The sequence below is a fragment of the Fukomys damarensis genome, unplaced genomic scaffold, assembly GCF_012274545.1.
Source record: "Fukomys damarensis isolate Sample0158 unplaced genomic scaffold, DMR_v1.0_HiC HiC_scaffold_1, whole genome shotgun sequence".
Classification (NCBI taxonomy): domain Eukaryota; kingdom Metazoa; phylum Chordata; class Mammalia; order Rodentia; family Bathyergidae; genus Fukomys; species Fukomys damarensis.
Window position 1 is genome coordinate 54124801 of NW_022900913.1, and position 21703 is coordinate 54146503.

Sequence of the window (21703 nt, forward strand, 5' to 3'; positions counted from 1 at the left end):
AAAAAATCTCTATAAACTGCTTTTTAAGTGTGGACCTAAGGCCGGAGGATCAGCACTGTGAGTCCACCTTGGGCTGCCCAGTAAGTTCAAGGCCATTCTGGACTACATAGTAAGATCCTGTCTCAAAGGAAAAAAAAAAACAAAAACCCTAAAAAATGTGCCAGTGTAGTTCTGAGTCATGACTGTTTTTCAGATCATGCCTCCATCTGGCTGTGTGAAATGCCAAGTCTGTTATGGCACAGCAAAGTGTATGTCTGGGTAAAGAGTAGGAGCAAAGAAGTAGAATCGATAGACACACTTTGATCTAGTACTAGTGAGCATACAGGAGATTCCCTTCCCGCCATTGTTTGCATAGGGTGCTGTGGATGACAGTGGAAATAGTCAGGGCTATTAGCGGCTATGTTAATTGACCCATTAATAGATATATCTACACATAAATATATTTAATTACTTTACAGTATTACTGTAATTATAAAAGATGCCCCCCCCATTTTAAATTTTATGCAGAGATTCCTGGGCTTCCTTTTTTTTTTTTTTTTTTTGGTACCAGAGATTGAACCCAAAGCTTTGTGCTTGGTAGGCAAGAAGTCTACCATTGAGCTGAAATTTTACCCATTTTATTTTATTTTTGTTTTTTTGAGACAGGATCTTGCTATGTAGTACAGGCTGACTCGATATATAGCCCAGGTTGGCCTTAACTTGCAGCAGTCCTTCCTCAGCCTTCCCAGTGCCTGGACTACAACATGTGCCACCACACCCAGCTTATTTTATTTTGAGACAGGGTCTCTAATGTGCCTAGCCTGTTCTCAAACTTGAGATCTTCCTGTTTTCTTAGCCTCCTGAGTAATTGGGATTACAGATGTGCCCACCCAACCTGGTTTTTGTTCTATCTTTCTTCTTTTCCTCCTTTTTCTCCTTCTGCTCTTCCCCCTACTCTGATGTTCCTTCCTTCTGGGGATTGAACCCAGGCCCCTGTAAACATATGTGCTACCACTGAACTACACTCTCAGCTCCTTAATTTTAAAGCTGGTGTTTTCATAGTGATTTCTCAGAGTCACTATCTTTGTAACTGACAGTTTGATTTATAACTTGTCTTCTTTTATTTTTAATAGTATTCAAGAGGATAATCAAGCAAATATACTCAAACAAGTCCCAGTTCTAAGAACTCAATTTCAGAAACCAAAGCCAAATATAGTGAGAGGAATTGAAAGAAAAGAGATTGCATCAAAAGAAGAGATACCAGAGGAAAGTCCTGTCTCTGGGGAAGTGACAGCAGCTTTGAGAGAACTCGTAAGACCAGATGCCTCACCAGGGGAGAAGGTACCAGTGGTGACCACTGCTACTTCTAAGCAAATGAAGTCAGATTTTAGAGAAACTGGAAGAGACACCTCTGCCTCTCTCAGTGAGAGCATACCGGAGATGACTAATGTCACTGATGCAATGGAGATAGGATTGAAAGCAACTGTGACAGAGAGTCTCCCTAGGGAGAAGACACTAGAATTGATTGATGCCAGTGGGGAAATAGAGACAAATTTGGAGGAAAGCAGAAGAGAAATATTCCCACAGGAAAATGACCCAGAGGAGGTCAAGTCTATAGGTGAAACAGAAACAGGAGAGAGCCCCACAGGAGAGAGGATGCCAGAGATGGTTGATGCCACTAAGGAAAGAGAGACAGATTTGGAGGAATCTGAAAGCAAAGATACACCTGTTCCAGGAAAAGTCCCAGAAGAGGTCAAAACTATAAGTGAAATGGAAACAGATTTGAAAGACATCGAAGAAATTTCCCAAAGAGAGAAGGTACTAGTGGCGGTTAGTATTCTAGGGGAAAGGGAGATTGACTTGAAAGAAACTGGAAAAGGAGACATTTCTCTGATGGAGACAATATTAAGAAAGATGACAGTCACTGAAGAAACAGAGGCAGATTTGAAAGAAACTGAAAATCAAATTTCTTTGAGGGAGAGAGGTGCCGAGGATATTGGTATTATTGGGGAAATGGTGGCAGATTTGGAAAAAACTAGAAACATAGACATTTCTCCAAAAGAAAGAAACCTGGAGGAACCTGCTACCTCTAGACAAACTGGGACAGATGTTATACAGAAGAGTGGCACTGACTGCAGCACTGTGCCTTCTCTGGATGTGAAAGTATGTATTTTTCTATCCTTTAAGAAACTGAAAACTTTCTCAGAGAAAAGTTACCAAATCTGTAATTTTTTTTCTTTTTTTTAGTCTTTATATTTTATTAGTACATATTTGTCATACATTGATTAATCATAGGGAATTTATACTTGTACATGTGTCTTAATTCTTTTTTTCCCCATTCCCCTCCCCTTCTTTCAACCCTTCTTGTCCCCATTTACAAAAGCTTTGTTTCCATTTTTTCCTCCTTTCTTTGGTACTGGGGATCAAACTCAGGACCTTACACTTGCAAGGCAGGTGGTGGCACCACTGAGCTAAATCCCTGGCTATCTTTCTTTCTATTTTTTTGTTTCTATTTCCCTTCCTTCACTGCCCTTTCCCCTCTCCTTTGTTTCCCTTCCTATTTGGACAATATTATGCTCCTCATTTACCCTTTGGGTTTTTCACACTAGAAAAACGTTGTGATATTTGGGTGTCTGATTTATTTCTCTTAAGATTATGATCCTGAGGTGCATCCATTTTCCTACAAATGACTCGTTTTCCTTCTTTATGGCAGAATAGTACTTCACTGTATATTAAAAATCACATCTTTTTATCCAGTCTTCTGTTGATGGACTGTTTCCAAAATTTAGCTATTTTAAATTGTGCTGCTATAAACATGGGTGTGCATATATTACTGTGACATGATACTTTTAACTCTTTTTGGGAAGACACCTAGAAAGGGACCAGCTGGGTCAAATGGAAACTCTAGTTTTAGTTTTTGAGAAATCGCAGTAGTGATTTTCCATAGTTGTATCAGTTTACACTTTGCCAGAAAGGGAGAAGGATTTCTTTTTTCCCACAGTCTCTGCAGCATTTTTTTGGTACCGGGGATCAAACTCAGGACCTTGCACTTGTGAGGCAGGCATGGTGCCACTGAGCTAAAGTCTCCATTTCCATGCCAGCATTTGTTATTGATTTCTTGATGACAGCCATTCTTTTTGGAGTGAGATGAAATCTCAGTGTTATTTTAATTTGTGTTTATTGAATGATCAGTGACATTGAGCATTTTAAAAATATATTTATTTGTTGTCTCTTCAATAATTCCATAATTGGGCCAGGAATTTAGCTCAACAGTTCGGTGGCTGCCCTGCAAGTGCAAGGACCCAAGTTCAATCCCCGGTACCAAAAAAAAAAAAAAAAAAAAATCAATAATTATTGTCCTTAAATTAAAAAAATGCTTAAAATATCTTTTGTTTTGTTTTTTTTGAGACAAGGTCTCACTATGTAGTTGAGACTGGCCTGGAACTCATTATGTAGCCCAGGCTGGTCTCAAACTCACAGTGATCCTCCTGCCTCAGCCTCCCAGAGTGCTAGGATTACAGGGGTGCGCCACCACGCCCAGTACTTAAAATATCTTGAAGTCTTTCCATCCCTAAATTTTTATGTTTTAGGAATTTGAAGAAACTGTATGTTGTTTTTTAAAAAGTAACTTTAAACTTTTTCTAATTGTGGAAACATTATGTTTTTTTTTTTCTTTTTTATTGAGTTTATTGGTGCAATCTAGGTCTATAATACAGTTACATTCATTACTGGAATCCTGTACCTTCACATGACAGGTCTTGCTTCTCATTTTTTCCCCTTGTCCCTGCCCTCCCTGCCCTCCCTTCACCCCCTCCTCCCCTCCCCATTAACAAACTCTTTATTTCCATTTTTTCATTTTCTCATATTTTTCTTTTCCCTTATTTCCTTGCCCCTACCCTTTCCCCTTTCCCTACACCTTTACCCCTTTTCTTTCCACTTTACACTCTTACCCATCCCATTAGGATCTTGTGCACTATTATAATTTTTCACACCAGAGAAACTATTCGGTATTTACACATGTGTGACTTATTTATTTCACTTAAGAGTATATCCTCAATATGTGTCCATTTTGTTATGTTTTTTTTTCTTCTCTAGTACTGGTGTCTTCCCATTGAGCTATATCCCCAGCCTTTAAAAAATTTTTTTATTTTGAGTTGGGTTTTGCCAAGTCAAAAAATTGCCCAGACTGGGCTTAAACTTGCAATCCTCCTGCCTCAGTCATCTAGAGTGCTAGGATTATAGGTGTGTGCCATCATTCCTGGCTAAAAAGCTACTATTTTTAATAGGAGTTTGAAGTTACTCTTTTAGATAAAAGGAGCATAGGAAATTGTACTGACCATAGTATGAACATAATACTGGAATCAGGTCTTTTGGCTATGTCTGCTTTTCCCTTTATTCCTGCTGTGCCACACTTTCTTCACTTTTTAAAATTGCTTTTGTGCTGAGCATGGTGGTACACACATGTAATCCCAGCACTTGAGAGGCTGAGGCAGGAGGGTAGCTACGAGGCTATCCTGGGCTACATAGTGAGTTCAAGGCCAGCCTGGATTATATAGCAAGACTGTGTCTTGCAGCAAAAAAAAAAAAAAAAAAAAAAAGTTCTTGTACCAAGCATGGTGGTTCCCTAGTGTAATCTCAACACTCAGAGGCTGAGACAGAAGAATCAGAAATCCATGCCGAGCCTGGACCGTGTATCACATTCAAGGCCCAGCCAAGCAAAAACTAAAACAAAAAATCCTGTGCTTAAAAGTTGCCTCTTTTAAAGTTTCTTCTCTTGTAACATTTTCATGGAGTATTTTTCTGACTTTTTTTTGGTAAGCAATGGCATTTATGGTTTGGAAAAATCATAATCTACAATATAAAAGGAAGATTTGTGAATTCTGGGTCTTAACACTTGTGTGTTAAATTGAATTTTATTGGTTTGTTTATTTTGTTTTTGGAGACAGGGTATTGGTATATATCCAGGCTGGGCTTAAAAATAATCTCTAGCCACGGCTGGTCTTGAACTCATTATCATCCCACCTCAGAGTCCTGAGGGCAAGGATTCCAGGCATGTACTGTCACACCTGGCCCAGATTTTATTTAAAAATTAAGAAACAAACTTCTAAATGTTTAGAGGAAAGTGTATAGAACAGTAAGCTTCTGTTTGAAATGTGTGAAATGCTGATGGAATCTTCTGTATATGCTGGTTTACTGTCACTATTTCTCCAGAATATTGGCAGTGAAGTACAGCCAGTGGTGCATACATCTATAGAAGAAAGTAATTCTGAAAAGGAACTGTCAGATCACTTAAGTTGTTCGAAGCCTGCTTCACAGATATCTGAACTTTGTAAAACAGAAGACCAGGGGATACAACCTCCAGATGTTTCAGAGCACTTTTCAGATACTAATTTAAGGTATAAGTATATAGGTCTGTGTGCTTTTTTTTTTTTTCTTCTCTGAGGTACTGGGGATTGAACGCAGGGCCTTCATGTTAAACTACACCTACATCCCTTTCTATTTTTCATTTTGAGACAGGGTCTCACTATGTCACTAAGTTGCTCAGGCTCTTGCCTCAACCTCCCAGAGTGCTAGGATTGCTGGTGTGTACCACTGTGCCTGGAGGTTCTGTGCTTTTAAAGAAAGACCACAGGAAGTTATTTTTGCTGATATACCTGTTCACAGTAGCCTACCCTACACTGTAAGGTGTATTATTTTTTTCTTGGCCCAAACTGTCTCTACAGAGCCCTTTTTTCCCCTACCCTTCTGTTTTTTTTTTCTACCTTTAATAAGTGTGAATCATTGCCACCATTAAGGAAAAAAAAAAAGAATTTGTATTTGATGTCTTGTTATACTAAGTGAGATTTCAAGGCATAAGATATACAAGAGTGTTTGACACTTTCAGATAGTAGAGGATTGGGACTGTTCCAAATGACACACATATAAACCTGTGTGTAATACATACTCTTGAGTCAACATGGGCTTGACAACCAGTGTTTGCTCTGTGAGAGTTAATGTGATTCCTGAGGCACATACCTCAGCTGTACCCTCATGTTTCAGGGTCTATCAGATAGTTCCATTTCTTTTCCTGTGAAGAATTAGGATCGCTGGGTATAATGGCACATGCCTATGATCCAGCACTTGGGAGGCTGAGGCAGGAGGATCTTCGTGTTTGAGGCCAGTCTGGGTTACATAGTGAATTCAAGGCCAGCATGGACTATATAGTGAGTCCCTGTCTAAAAAAATGAAAAAGAAAAAAATTAGGATTAAATATTTACTGTTAGTCTCTAAGGTTGTCCTAAGACTCTACTCCTATTGCCCCTTCAGTTCATTCTAAAAGTTTGATAATCCTTGTTCCAAAAGCAAATCTCTTCCTCAAGAACAGAAGCCACTTGAAGTGAAACCAGCACCTTTTGTGAGAAGTCGATTCAAAAGGCCAAAACCAAACTTAGCAAGAGCAGCTTCAAAGAAAGAGACTACAGAAGCAGAAAAATATGTACCTGAGAAGAAGTTGGGAACAAATCAAATGGAAACCATTGAGATTCAGCAAGACAGAGAACAAGCTGATACTCTCTCTTTGCAACCTGTGAGTGATTGAGATGAAGGGTAGGGGCATTGATTACATGGTTATTAAACTTTCACAAGTTTCTTGATACATAATTTTTATTAGTTTGATACTGTTCTCATGCCTAGTGTGCCTCCTTGTTCCACATGGTTTGTGGAAGAAGCTGCAGTGTCTGATAAGGGGCAGGTGTAACATGGGGACGTGTCCAGGATGCCTACACTCTAGCTAAGTTTCAGCCTTTGTGACCATAGCCAAATAATATAGTACGTTTCTGTAGAGGACAAATGGGAACAACAGTCCTTCCTTTTACCTTGCTATGAAGATGAAAAGTTGATAGAAGTCAAATTAGGCATTTTGTTTAGTTTTTGTTTTGTGTTTTGAGACAGGGCCTCTGTGTATTTCAGGCTGGCCTTGAACTCACAGTGATTCTCCTGCCTCAGCCTCTTGAGAGCTGGGATTAAGATGTGTACTACCACACCAAGCTTTTATTTGCCTTTTAAATTTAGCTCATAATGTATTAAGATTGCTTGATATAGCATCAAAAACTGAAATGAATTAACACTCATAAATTGAGTGTTTTACACATACACATTTTAGAATTAAAATTCTTACCTGGAATTGTGGCACATGCCTATATTCCCAGCATTTGGGAGACTATGATGGGAGGAACAAAGAGGCCAGCCTGAGAAATTTAATAAGACCCTGTCTCAACAAATCAAGGAAAAACAACAGCAACAAAAGAAGAATTAGAATTTTAATTTGGCATCTTAGAATTGCTTAGTTCTTTACTATGCATTAATATTTATACCTTTTCTCCTCACCTCATGTCTATAAATGACAAACTATTTCTCTTAATTACTTTTTCTGGTTATAAAATTTTAATTTGGGAAAGTATATGTATATACTAAAAATAAGACTCACATTTTCTCTGCTGAGAGTTGAACATAGGTTCTTGCACATGCTAGGGAAGTGCTCTATTACTGAGCTTCATGGCTCTTTTCTTTAATGTCTCATGCATCTTTATGGCTTGGGTTAATTGCATAGCAAATGAAAATGTACACCTAAGATTTTCTGTGTCATTACTGGTTATAGAATAATAAAAATGTGCAGGTATTTGTATTGTTTTTGCAAAAATGGCATCAGATTTTGGCTTTTGATTTTTCCACTTAACACAATATTGTACCTTTTTTTGGTACTGGGAATTGAACTCAGGGCCTCACACTTGCCAGGCAGATGCTGCACTGCTGAGCTACATCCCTGGTCCAAATGTTGTACCTGTTTTGAAGCAATGCATAGAACTTTATCTTTTAATTGGTGTTTTGAGGAAATTAAGGTTTAGTTGTTTAACCTCTTACAGATTAGTCTTTTTTTCCCCACAGATTAGTCTTATCTCCAAGGTATAAACAATAAACCATTGAACTTTTCTTTGGAGGAGTTGGCTCTTTTTAAAGATACTTATTTAGTAGTGCATTTAGGCAAGCATTCTATCACTTAGCTATATCCCAGCTTATTTTATTAGATGACTTTCTAGAACTGGAATTGCTAGAATTTAAAAATTTTGATAAATTACTGTTTGTTGCCTTCTACAATGACTATATTAATTTATTCTAATAGTATATGAGAATTTTAATTTGCCTATAATTTACCAACCCTGGGTAAAAATTTTGGTTTTTTTTTTTTTTTTTTTTTTCTGCTGACTAGGATTTGACATCTGTAGTGGCATCAAGAGAAAAAGATAAATCAGGCCTTGAGAAAGAGGAGATTGTGATATCATCATGTATACAAACTGAACAGGACCCAGCACCAAGTGCTTGTGAACCTGCAGAGGATTCTCAGTCAGTGCAGACCCAGGAAAATGACCTAGCTGTTCCCGTGGGGTAAACAGTGATATTTACTTAAATCTAGAATAAAAGAGACATTTTGGGGCCGGAGATTTAGCTCAGTGGTATGGTTGCCTGCCTTGCAAGCACAAGGACCCAAGTTCGATCTCCAGTACCAAAAAAAAAAAAAAAAAAAAAAAAAAATTCTTTGGGCCGGGGATTTAGCTCAGCAGTTCTACCACCTGCCTCATAAGCACAAGGACCCGAGTTCAATCCTTGGTACCCACCCCCAAATTGTTTTCATTCATTCATTCATTTATTTATTGGTACCAGGGATCGAACTCAGGTCCTTGCACTTGCAAGGCAGGTGGCGAAACCACTGAGCTAAATCCCCGGCCCTAGATATTTATTTTTATTAAAATGTGTTAATGTATTTCAAAATGAATATAAAGAATACTTGGTTTATTCATTGATATGGCAGACCACCTAAAAGTGAAAATCATATGGAATTCAAAACTTTAATGCTTCCTGCTATTTATTAGTTGTTTAAGAAAGATTCTAAACAAAGCATGTTATAGGGCCAGGGATTTAGCTCAGTGGTTCCGTCGCCTGCCTTGTAAACGCAATAGACCTGGGTTTGATCCCTGGTACCAAAAATAAAAAATTCTATACAAAGCAGTTCACTTAATATATTTACATGTTATAAATCCCTTTTAAAGTATTTGTAAAATGTATACAACAAAGTTTATTATTTCAGCCATTTTTACACATACTGCTCGGTGGTATTAAGTATATTCATATTGTATAGTCATCACCAATGTCCATCTCCAGAACTCTTTTATTTTCTTTTTTTTGGTACCAGGGATTGAACTTGGGTCCTTGTGCTTGCAAGGCAGGCCACTGAACCGCTGAGCTAAATCCCTGGCCCTGCTTTTTTTTTTTTTTTTTTTTCCAGAACTCTTATTTTCACAAATTGAAACTGCTATTCCCACTAAACCTTAGCTATTGTTATCCTCTTCTAGTTCCTCATAACCACTGTTCTATTTATAAATTTGGCTATTCTAGATATGTTTACTAAAAGTTTACTATGTTTGGAGAAGTGAAATGACTTATTTCATGTAATTTATAATGAAAAAGTCATTTTCTAGAATGGTAAAAAAATATTTTCATAGTGAGAGAAGATTCAAGTTATATATTTTTGCAGTAATTTTCAACATTTTACAGTCAAGTCTTTCTTCTTGTCCCCTTTTCTAGGATTCAGAAGGTAAATACTTTGCAACAAGAAATGAAAGAAAGTATTACCCAAATGGTTCTACCAACGAGGGCCCGACTTCAGAGGCCCAAACCAAATGTAAAAAACGCTAGACATAGGCAATTACTAGAAAAAGGTGAAGCCAAAGGAATGATTAAAGATGAAAGAACAATGCTACAAAAAGATGAAACTAACAAGAAAACTGTGACAATGGTGAGTTATTGTGTAACTAAATTGTATACTGTAATTCATAGTAAAATATCAAGTGATGGCTTGGTCTTGATTTAGAATAGTGTAATATAACATTTATTCTCAGGAATACATAGTGTACCCAATTTTGTTTCATACTTACTATTTTTTGTAGTGCTAGGGATTGAAACTAAGTCCTTGTCCATGCTGGCTAAGTGCCTTACCATCCCAGCCCTGGATTTTTTTTTGTACCTCATAGTATGTAGCAAGTGGCTACATTTATTTGAGGGGATGGTAGCAAGAGCACAGAGAAAGAGGGTAAAAGAAAAAGGACTTGAATGCAAAGAAAAAGAGCCTTGGATTTTTTTTTTTTTTTTTTTACATGAAAAGAGATTTTTTTTTTTGGTACCGGGGATTGAACTCAGGTCCTTGCTCTTGCAAGGCAGGCCACTGAACTGCTGAGCTAAATCCCCGGCCCCGAAAAGAGATTTTTTTTCTCCTAGTGACATTATTCATTATGAAACATTTAATCAGTACGAAATAATACAGTAAATGACCCAAATCTTAACACCCTGAGAGAACCACTAAAAACCCTTTGCATCATTTTTGGTTTTGTGGTGGAAGGGATTGAATGCAGTGTCTTTTTGTTTTTTGTTATGTATTTCAGGCTGGCCTTGAACTTGTTTGGTAGCCCAGATTGCTTTTGAACCTGCAGCAATCCTTCCTCAGCCTCCTGAATGCTGAGATTACATGTGTATGCCGCCACACCCAATGTTAATTCATTAATTATATTTTGGGAATTAAACCCCAAACCTTGTGTATACTAGATGATTTCTTTACCATAGAGCTCAAACTTTAAAAATTTTTGGTTTTACAACAGATGACTCTTGGGACCTTTAAATCATTATATGAACATATTACTGTGATAATCATTGCAACTGTCTGAACAAGCAGTTACTAGTTTGAATTTTCTAGTTTGGATCCTAGTCACTAGGGATTAGGGACTTGATTTAAATTCCCTAGCATGAGTTTGTTTGTTTATTGATTTATTTATTTTTTAGTGGTGATATAGGGATTGAACCTAAGGTCTTCTCACTGAGCTGCATCTCTAGCTTTTTATTTTATTTTATTTTTTAAATTTAAAATTTTTTTATTTTTTGGTACTGGAGATTGAAGTTGTTGGACCTTTGTGCTTGGTGAGGCAGGCAGTGGAACCACTGAGCCAAATCTCTGGCCCTGCATCTCTAGCTTTTAAAAGTTTTTATTTTAAGCAAGAATTTGCAAGTTATCCAGGGTGACCTTGAATTGATCATCCTCTTAGCCTCTCAAATAACTATGATTACAGGCTGCCCCACTGTTCTTAGCATTTGTTTGAATCTTTACTATTATTATTATTATTGTTGTTGTTATTATTATTATTATTATTATTATTATTATTATTATTTTGAGACAGGATTTCACTGTGTTCCAGGCTGCCCTTGAACTCACTATATAGGTCAGGCTGGCCTTGAACTCACAGTGATCATCCTGCCTCACCCTCCATGTGCTGGGATTATAGGCAGGTGCCGCCTGCCTGCTGAATCTTAATTTTAAAAAAACTATCTGGTCTGGGGATATACCTCAGTGGTAGAACACATGTCTAGCATGTGTAAGGCCTGCCCTAGGTTCAGTTTTCAGCACTAGAAAACAAAATCTAAATATAAATACCCTTTTAGTGATTGAAATATTTTAGGAAGTATGTTTTGCCTTTAAAAAACAAAAAACCCTAATGTGATTTTTGTCTTCTCAGTCAAATTCTCAAATTGAATCTGAAATTGAAGTTGTATCCTCCCTAATGTGATTTTTGTCTTCTCAGTCAAATTCTCAAATTGAATCTGATATTGAAGTTGTATCCTCCAAAGTTTCAGAATGCAGTATGGATGAAAATCAAAGACATGAGGTTTTTGTAGAAAACCCATATGTTAACAAAAAAAAAATGTCAGATGAAAAGAAGAGGTGAGTTTGCTTTTAATGAGGAAAGCATGAAATGTTTAAAAAATAATGATAGATTTTTGCACAATTGATTTTATAAAAACCTTACATCCTTAACATTTTATGAAAGGATAAAATAATGATTAGTTACTTGTTAGTTTTAGTTTTTTTTTTTTTTTTTGAGACAGTGTCTCGCTATGTAGTTCAGGCTGGCCTTGAACTCACTGTGTAGACCAGGCTGGTCTCAGACTTGTCCTTTTGCTTCAGCCTTGCCAGAGCTGGGATTACAAGTGTGGCTTGCCAGACCTGCCAGAACTAAATTTTAATCTACTCTCCAATTACTGTAAGAATTGCATGCCTGATTCTGTTTTTCTGTCTGTGTGCCTTTCTTTTTCTTCCCTCTTTTCCTTTCTCTCTCTCTCTCTTTTTTTTTTTTTTTTTTTTTTTTTTTTTTTTTTGTGGTACTGGGAATTGAACCTGGGCCTTAGCACTATACTGCATCCCCAACCCCTTTGTTAATTTCCTATTTGAAACAAGATCTCCCTAAGTTATGGATTAGCCCAGGCTGGGCTTTAAATTGCGATCCTTCTGCCTCAGCTTCTCAGAGTGCTGGTGTCATAGGTGTGCCACCACCATGACCAGTTTAATATTCTCTTAATTTGTAATTTTTTCAAATTTTGTCAAGCATTCTTATTTTTGGTATTAAAGGTAAACTTTAAATTCTTTCTATCTTTAGAAATGTAGAACCTACTGACTAAAATTTATGAATAGGATGTGCTATGAAGTACTTACTGTATACTGTACATCCAAGCCAAATGGTAAGAATGCTACCTTTTAAACAATGTGCTAGTAGAAATTTTTGCATTAATGCTTTTATTTATTATTTAAAATCGCATTATTATTATTATTACTACTATTATTATGATTTTTGGTACTGGAGATTGAACTCGGGCCCTTGTGCTTGCAAGGCAGACGGTGAAACCACTGAGTTAAATCCCTGGCCCTGCTTAATTACTGATATTAAAGCAGGATGCATTGGCTTCTGTAAAAATACATTTTCTTTGTGGACATTTTTTTTTTTTTAAGACAAAGAGTCTTGCTATGTAGTTCAGGGTGGCCTTGAATCTGTGGCAAACCACCTGCCTTAGCCTCCCCCAAGTGCTGGAATTATAGGCATGTGCGACCACATCTGGCTTTTACGAGTTTTTTTTTTTTTTGGCACCGGGGATCAAAGTTGGGTCCTTGTGTTTGTGAGGCAGGTGGTGGAACCACAGAGCTAAATCCCTGGACCTTTTTTTTTGGTACCAGAGATCAAACTCAGGATCTAGAGCTTACAAAGCAAGCTTGGAACTACTGAGCTGAATCCCTGGCCATCTGGATATAGTTCTTGACTCATCTAATTTACTATATTATCTTTGTAGAATACTTTCTGTTTTTCTTTTTGTGATACTGGGAGTCAAACCCAGCGGTGCTATGCTACTGAGGTACATCCCCAGCCCTTTTTATTTTATGTTGAGACAGGATGTTACTAAGTTGTCCAGGCTGGGCTGGAATTTATGATCCTCCTGTCTCAGCTACCCATAGACCTGGGGTTACAGTTATGTGACATCATACTTGGCTGGCTTCTCCTAAGTACTAATTTTGGATTTATTTTCTGAGTGCAATTTAATCTTCTTTTGGTTTTATAGACCAAATTAGAGTTGAAAAATTATGGAATCGAGCAATTCTATAATGCTACTGTAAAGAACCTTATACATTCATTCATTTATTCCACAAACATTGGTGTCCCCTGTGTGGTCAGCATTGTTCTAGGTCCTGGTAACATAGGAATGAAAAATCAAAAATTCCTGTCATTATGCATGTTATATTTGAATATGGGGAACACATTATAAACAAGAACAATAAGCTTAAGGAATAAATTAAAGAAAAATAATGTGATCAAGAGGGAGGGAGCACACAGGAGAGAAGACTGAAGAGAAGTGAGGGACAAGTCATGGGAACGTCCAGGGAAGGAAAGGAGCCATTTTGATGCACAGGAAGCGTGTAGTACATGTAAGGAGCCAAGCAGAGGATGGCTGTGGGAGTGAGAGGAGAGGTAGAAATGTGTAAGAGAGTGGAGAAGGGGAGACCTTAGAGGGTCCTCTAGGCAGTCTGGTCTTTTCTCTATGTTACAGTTACCCTGGAGAATTTAAATGACTTGAAGTTTCATTTGTAATTTAGTTTTAAACTGCAGCTTTGAGACACTTCTGACTTTTAAGTAGCAAGTTCCCATAGTGTTTAAGCCGTATTTCCTGAAGGAAGCTTTTTGTGTTTCAGATTGTTATATGCTTAGCCTTTGTTTTTTTTTTTTCTTCTGGTACCAGGGATTGAATTCTGGGCCTTGCTCTTGCAAGGGCAGGTGCGGTGTCACTGAGCTAAATCCCTGGCCCTTGAGTATATTCCCAGCCTTTGTATTTTTTAATGAGAGAGGTCCCCGCACCCCAGAGAGTTCTATTAAACTTCCTGTATGGAAAGTCAGTTGCCCCCCCCAACTTTTTGCTAGATCTTAAAGTTTATTTATTTATTTTTTTTGTTACTGGGGATTGAACTTGGGTCCTTGCTCTTGTGAAGCAGGCGGGGGCACCACTGAACTAAATCCCCGGCCTTTAAAGTTTATTCTTTTAGCTCTGCTGTGTCTGACATATCTCAACCTAGTTTTAAAATTAGCATAACCTTATGTACAATATTTGCCGTCACTTTTTTACCTCAATAGCACAATGGGCCTAAGTGTGTGTTTTATTCCTAAATATCTTTTCGGGCTCATACTTGACAGCTCATATATCAGTTCAGTATAACTTATTTTTCCCAGTACATTAGCCTGCATGGGAATATATTTGCTAGTGTTATAATTGTTTTGGAACTTGCAGTGTACTGCCTTGGTGAATCACTACTAGTTGAGCTTAATCAGTTGGTACATTTGGTAATGTGCTAGTTACTTTATTTTCTAGGTGTTTTATTGAGAAATATTCTTAGGATTAGTTTTTAATATAGTTCTTTCAGAGAACTCAAATACAGTATCCAACTTTATATTATTTAGATTTCCTCATTCAGGTCTTTGCTAGCTATTAAAATATTGTATTTGCAGGAAATCTTAAGATGGCTATTTGCTCTGGCAACCTTGTTAAAACCTTGTCTTTGTCTGATTTGGCAGATACAGATTAATTGTACAATAAATTTTTCTGTGAAGTGTTTTTTATTGTTGTTATTGTAACCCAGGGCCTGACTTTTCCTGTGAACTTTCAGGCATGTGGTAAAATAGACTTTTCCTCCTCAAGCCACTGTTTAGCAGAAAGACCAAGTGGTATATTTCTTCGTGCTCTGGAGCCTATTTAAAGGTGTTTATTTAAAGTGTCATTGTGAAATCCATTTTCAGCTCCTGGCATTTCGTTATTTCTATAAAAATTACTTAAAGTAGCATGAAATTACATATCAGAATAGATGAATGAAAGTGAGTAAAAAAAGATAAATATAATTGTAAAATTATTCCCTGGGCTATCCAGAAAGTGGAGGCTACAAAAGCTTTTATGTCCTTCCTTTCATATCAGCAATGTAGGGTTTCATTGTCCATGCTTGGCCTTATCGCCAATTTATACATGCAGTCCTTTGAACTGAGAATTGGTTTGTATCTAAACTGTTTGATTTAACAGCTGTTACATCAACAAAGAATTCTGAATTTGTTATTCAACATAATTTGCACTTCATTCTAGACTTGAGAATAAGCCGTGTGTTCCTACTCCAGCACAGTTGATAAGAAGAAAATTCCAAAATACTAAGCCAGATTTGGGAAGAGCACACAGTAGGAAAGTAGAGGAAGTGCCTATAGAAAAAGGCCTAGTAGATCAGAGTGGAGCAAGTAAACAAGAAGATAATTTACTGCACCAAGGAAATCTTGACTCCCAGCTCCTTCGAAAGGTAAGTTTAGAAATTTTTTTTTTTGTTAGGTCTGTTTGTTGGGATCATGAAGAAGAATGAGAACATTGTTATTTTTTTGGTACCGGGGATTGAACTCGGGTCCTTGCACTTGCAAGGCAGGCCACTGAACCACTGAGCTAAATCCCCGGCCCGAGAACATTGTTAAAATGAAGTTTTATTTTACTAAAACGCAGGAGACTATTTTAACTGTTTTCATGGAAAATTTAGTCCTTCTTTTTTATGGTTCTGGGGTTTGAACCCAGGACATTAGACATACAGAACAAGCTGAGCTACAGCCCCAGCCCAGTTTTCATGATGAATTGAGAAACTTACCACTTGTGTACGTGTGTAGCATAGAGAGTTAGACCACACTGCTAAACCACATTAACATAGAGATTGTTTCCATGGTAATATTAGCTATTTCATCTTATATTAAAGGGAGAAGCTGAAATTGTGACATCTCCAGAGGTTTCAGCAAGAAAAGATTATATAGGTTCTGAAGAGACCGCTTTGGCCAAAAAAAATGCTCAATTAGCTGAAGTTGGACCATCGGAAAATGTTAAAGAGGAAACTATACAACATATTTCTGCATCTTCAATTGTTGAAGAGCAGTGTTTCAGTAAACTAAGAAGGTAACATTTTACTTAACAAATACCAAGCACAGGAAATAAAAATCAGTTATTCTTTATAGATGTGTTATTTTTACTTACTGATATTGTGGATCTAAAAGATGGTTTGTGAACATAGTGGAGATTTTTTTTTTGAACATTAAAAAAAAAAAATTCTGGGGCTGGGGATTTAACTCAGTGGTTCCGGTGCCTGCCTCACAAGCACAAGGAACCAAGTTCGATCCTCAGTACCCAAAAAAAAAAAAAAAAAAAAAAATTCTGGGGCTGGGGATTTAACTCAGTGGTTCCGGTGCCTGCCTCACAAGCACAAGGAACGAAGTTCGATCCTCAGTACCCAAAAAAAAAAAAAAATTCTGGGGCTGGGGATTTAACTCAGTGGTTCCGGTGCCTGCCTCACAAGCACAAGGAACGAAGTTCGATCCTCAGTACCCAAAAAAAAAAAAAAATTCTGGGGCTGGGGATTTAACTCAGTGGTTCCGGTGCCTGCCTCACAAGCACAAGGAACGAAGTTCGATCCTCAGTACCCAAAAAAAAAAAAAAAAAAAAAAAATTCTGGTGTTTATTTACTGCAGTTTACTCTTTTTCTGGTTTGCTTTGTAAGATTTTTTTCTTTTCCAGGTAGAAAATTCCTGGGTGTTGAGTCTATTAGACATGAACAGAAGCCTGACGAAGAGTAGTATGTGTTACCTAAGAAATTAGAGTGCTAGTTTGAATGTATTACAAACACAAATGAAGGGTACCTGCCCTTCTTCCATACTTTTCAAACAAAGTGGGAAGGAATCTGAGCTCTAAAACACAAGGTGGAGGGCTGGGGATTTAGCTCAGTGGTTCCACCATCTGCCTTGCAAGCACAAGGTCCAGAGCTCAATCCCAGATCCCCTCCCCCCGCCCCCAGTAAACAAACAAACAAACCATATGGTGGCTTGTGGGTATAACTCAGTGGTAGAATCCTTGCCTAGCATGTATGAGGCCCTGGGTTTGATTCTTATTACCACAAAAAAAAGTAATAGGTAAAACAAAAACCTACCAGCATTGATCTGATTTTGTTTCTCTTTTTTCTTTCAACCTAATCTGTTTATCAGTAGATAAATCAGTATTACTTTTTATTCCATATTCTGTACTTACTGGTTCAATTATTTTTTCCCTTTTTCTTTAATAACTTCCAGTTTTGTGTTTGTCTCATCTTTGCTATCATATTATGTGAAAAAATAGCCCAGAATTTAAAATGTACTATGCAAACTTTTTAGAAAATTAAGAATTAACTCTGAATGAGAAACTAAGTACTACTTAATTACTTTCTTGTTTTCACAGCCTAAATTTTTGGGAAAAGTTTTTAATTAGCAATAATTGTGCCTCGGATAAACCTCATTGGCTACGATACTGCCATTGTGCAAAGCTTAGCCTAAGTTTTTTTAAAAGACTGGGAGACTGGGTGGTGAGAGTGTATTCAAATTTTTTTTTTTTGGTGTTTTGAAACAGGGTCTCACTATGTAGTTGAGACTGACCTGGAACTCACTATGTAGCCTGGGCTGGTCTCCAAATCACAGTGATCTTCCTGCCTCAGCGTCCCAAGTGCTGGGATTACAGGTGTGCACCACCATGCCCGGCAAGAGTGTATTCATTTTAATGGCTAGGATTTTACTGTAATAGTTTGATTTTCATTAAAATTATCCTGGTGCATTTATGACCATATTATTATTTTGATTAAACATCCAGTAGTCCACAACTGTTGAAAGAATCAGATTACTCTAAAACTGCTCCGGATGAAAGAACAGTGATCTCTTCTGCCTCTGGGAATGAAAGAGATCACAGTGAAAGGAGAACGCAGAGGAAAATCAAAACCACTGTCACCAGAGGGCGGGGAACAAAGCGAGCTCGGGCTAAGACCTCTAGGAAGGAGCCACGGGCTCCCAAGGCCATGCTGGTGACTCTTCGGGCCTCCCAGGAAGAAGATGATGATGATGATGATGCTCAGGACTTTGAATCCAACTATGAAGAAGAGAGCTGCCATCTTGCCCCAGAAGAAGTAAATAAAGCACCAGTGTTTGTTCCTCTTGGTCTCAGATCCCCCGAACCTGTTTCTGCTCAGATTGAGGAAACGATGGAAGAGGTAGTTGGTTTTTGCTATATTCTTGGCACTTTATTGCACTTGTTTTTTCCATCCTTTTCTTTTTTAATGGCTCATTTTTTTCTCTTAATGATTTATTAGAATTTGAAAAGTTCATTTTCTGGTAATTGCTTCCAATTATAAGTTGTTTGGGGCCACACTTTAGGAATGAGCAGAAATAATCCTATGACTACCCAGCTGTAATAGCCCAGCCTCATCAAGAGAATTAGAATAAAGATAATGATGGAAATATGCTAACACTTGAATCTGGAATATGCTTAATCTGCTACTTTTCCTTTCTTCTCAGTATTGGGGGTTGAACCCAGGGCATTCACAATGAGCTACATCCCCACCCCCTTTTAAAATTTTAGATAGTCTCTCTAAGTGGTTAAGTTGCCCAGGCTAGGCTTGAGCTTGTAATTCTCCTGCCTCCCAAGTGCAGCAATTACAGGTGTATGCCACCATGCCTTGTGTGCCTATTGGATATTTACAAACATTTTTCAAATCTCAGGAAACACAGAACACTTAAGTGTTACTACAATAGCATCTCTATCTATCTACTATCTATTGATCTGTTTTTTAAAAAGGTGCTAGGGATCAAACCCAGGACCTTGCACATACTAGACAAGTGCCCTGCCAGTGAACTACATCCCTAACTTTTTGGGATATATTTTCAGACTTGGTTTATTACTCACAATTTATACTGAATCAGGCAAACGTTTTTATTCGTCTTTCTCTTAGTAAGGGAATAAGAACCATACTTCATTATATATATTCTAGAACATAAATCAATCTATCTATCTATTTTTTTTTCCAGTATTGAGGTTCGAAGTCAGGACCTTGTGCTTGGAAGGCAGGCACCACTGCCACTGAGCTAAATCCCTGACCCAATCAGTATATTTTTGGTTCCCTGAATATAGGGTTCTTTGACTTGTAGGGCTGCCAAATGAAGAGTGTGAGTGAACCCATTTCCATGGGTATCAAGAATCACGTAGCCAGGCTTGGTAGAGCACTCCTGTAATCCCAGCACTGGGGAGGCTGAGGTAGGAGAATACCGACAGTTAAAGGCCAGCCTGGGCTCCACAGTGAGTTTAAGGCCAGTCTGAACTATGTAGGGAGGCCCTGTCTCAAAAAACAAAACAAAAAAATTTATGTCAGCTCTGGGAGTATGGGAGAGGATGCTTGCAGTAGTGGGTGATAGGATGATTCCCCCCATACATATCAGTACTGGGAATTTATTTAATCTGGGGCCTTCCCACTGAGCCATATCCCTTTCTCTTGTTTTTGCTTTTATTTTGTTGTGAGACACGGTCTCAGTTGCCCATGCTGGCTTGAACTTGCGATCCTCCTACCTCAGCCTTACCAGTGTTCTGGGATTACAGATATGTGCCACCATGCTCATTTGGGATAAATCTCTTTAGGTACTTCAACTCATCTCTGTTATACCATTTATGCCAGTTAATAGTTTGGTTAGTATGTGTATTTCTCTTATATGATAGTTTCATTGAGGCCAGGGACCAAAAGTGTCTTATTTAACTTTGTATCCTTATATTCATATTCTTCTAGTTTGTAGGGAACATTTCATAAATGATAACAGAAGGAAGAAGTAAATTAAGGCAAGATGAGGACCAAGTGAGGAGAAAGAAATGAAATGCCAGGTCCTACAAAGATTAACCGTAGAAAGTTTGATTACTGTTTAGATTAGGTACAGACCCCTCAGAAATGTTAAATGTTTTACTTTTGTAAGTTACTGTAATTCAGTACATTTTAGTCTTTTGATTTTGCACGGATTATTTCTTACATTTAACGTTTCATTTTACTCCATGTGCAAAATGATGTTTTGTCTTTCTGTTTCTAGTATTGCAGAAATGAGATAATAAAACTTTATTTTGACAGCTTGAAATAACCGTGAATGTTGCAGATGTAGGATGCATAACTGTTGTTGAACATCAGCTCTCAAGTGCAGATGTGACTATTCAGAAACCAGAGCAAGAAAATAATTTGAATATGCCGTTTGTAAGTATCCATTTTAATCTTTTATTCTTTATTTTCAGAAGATTAGAGGGTTATTTTGATGGCTTTAGTTTACGAACTAATAGCTAATTTCTTTAATGTCTTAGCTAATTTCCTTTATATGAGACATGTTAGTATGAATAATAAAAACTTGTGAATAATGGATTTTAGTTTGACTTGAAAGCATTGATGTGTGTGTGAGTGTGTGTGTGCATGTGTGAGTGCATGCATGCATGTGAGTAGAGCTCTTACTATCCCCAGACTTCTATTACATTAAATCTATATAATGTATGTTACTCAATATATTTAATTTCATTTTGTTTGATGCTCTTTCATATTTGGTATGAAGACTTAGAATTGTAACTTTTTGGGCGGGGGTTACTGTGGATCGAACTCTGGCCCTTGTGCTTGTAAGGCAGGTGGCAAAACCACTGAGCTAAATCCCTATCCCTAGAGTCGTAACTTTTTACAAACATTTCTATTGAAATACAATTTAGACACAATAAGATTTACCCATTCAATGTGTAAAATGAGTGATTTTTAGTGTACGTAGAGTTTTGCAGACATCACCATTCAGTTTTAGAATACTGTTGTCACCTCAAAAAGAAATTCCTGCCAGTCTTGGTGGACCTGTAGTCCCCGCAGATTAGGAGACTGAGACATGAGGATCACAAATTTGAATGCATTCTTGGTGATTTAACAAAACCCTCTCTCCAAATTAAAAAAAAAAATAAATGAAAAGGACTGGGAATGTAGCTTGGTTCATTCCCCAGTACTACAAAAGGCATTTTTAATCACTCCACATTTCCTTCCCTAGATTTCCCCAGGTTTAGGGAGCCAGTTACCTTTTTTCTGTAGATTTGTTTATGCTGGACATTTCATCGAAAAGGAAAAATGAAATATGGTGTTTTTGTTTCTGACTTCTTAATATCTTTAGTGTTTACCCATATTTCAGTACTTCATTACTTTTTGTAGCCAAGTAATTTATGACATATTGTTCATTTATTCATGAGCATTTGGGTTGTTTCCATCTAGTCTTATAAACACGTACAACCGTTTGTGAGAACACATTTTCATTTCTTTTGAATATATTCCTAAGAGTAATTGCTAGGTAATATGGTAGGTATGTGTTTAATCATTTAAGAATCTGCTTCTGGAGATTTATCTCTGGGGTGCCACTGCCTTCCTTGTGGGTACAACATCCCAAGTTTGATCCCCCATACCAAAAAAAAAAAAAAAAAAAAATCT

General features: G+C 37.4%; 1 protein-coding gene and 1 non-coding gene across 2 annotated transcripts in view; one reads left to right on the plus strand and one right to left on the minus strand.

Annotated features, from left to right (window-relative positions):
- Positions 1-21703, plus strand: part of Bdp1 (B double prime 1, subunit of RNA polymerase III transcription initiation factor IIIB) — a gene marked incomplete at its 5' end in the record, with an annotated part of 106928 nt that overhangs the window by 54513 nt on the left and 30712 nt on the right. The window contains 10 exons of the mRNA XM_010637356.1: positions 1113-2142; positions 5191-5375; positions 6322-6544; positions 8225-8400; positions 9598-9808; positions 11640-11779; positions 15502-15706; positions 16145-16338; positions 18052-18445; positions 20339-20458. Coding sequence (XP_010635658.1) covers positions 1113-2142; positions 5191-5375; positions 6322-6544; positions 8225-8400; positions 9598-9808; positions 11640-11779; positions 15502-15706; positions 16145-16338; positions 18052-18445; positions 20339-20458 — 2878 coding nt within the window. The remainder of the gene's footprint in view (positions 1-1112; positions 2143-5190; positions 5376-6321; positions 6545-8224; positions 8401-9597; positions 9809-11639; positions 11780-15501; positions 15707-16144; positions 16339-18051; positions 18446-20338; positions 20459-21703) is intronic.
- On the minus strand, positions 17590-17733 carry LOC117285567. The gene has a single exon (XR_004516632.1). It is a non-coding gene; the product is annotated as a U4 spliceosomal RNA (small nuclear RNA).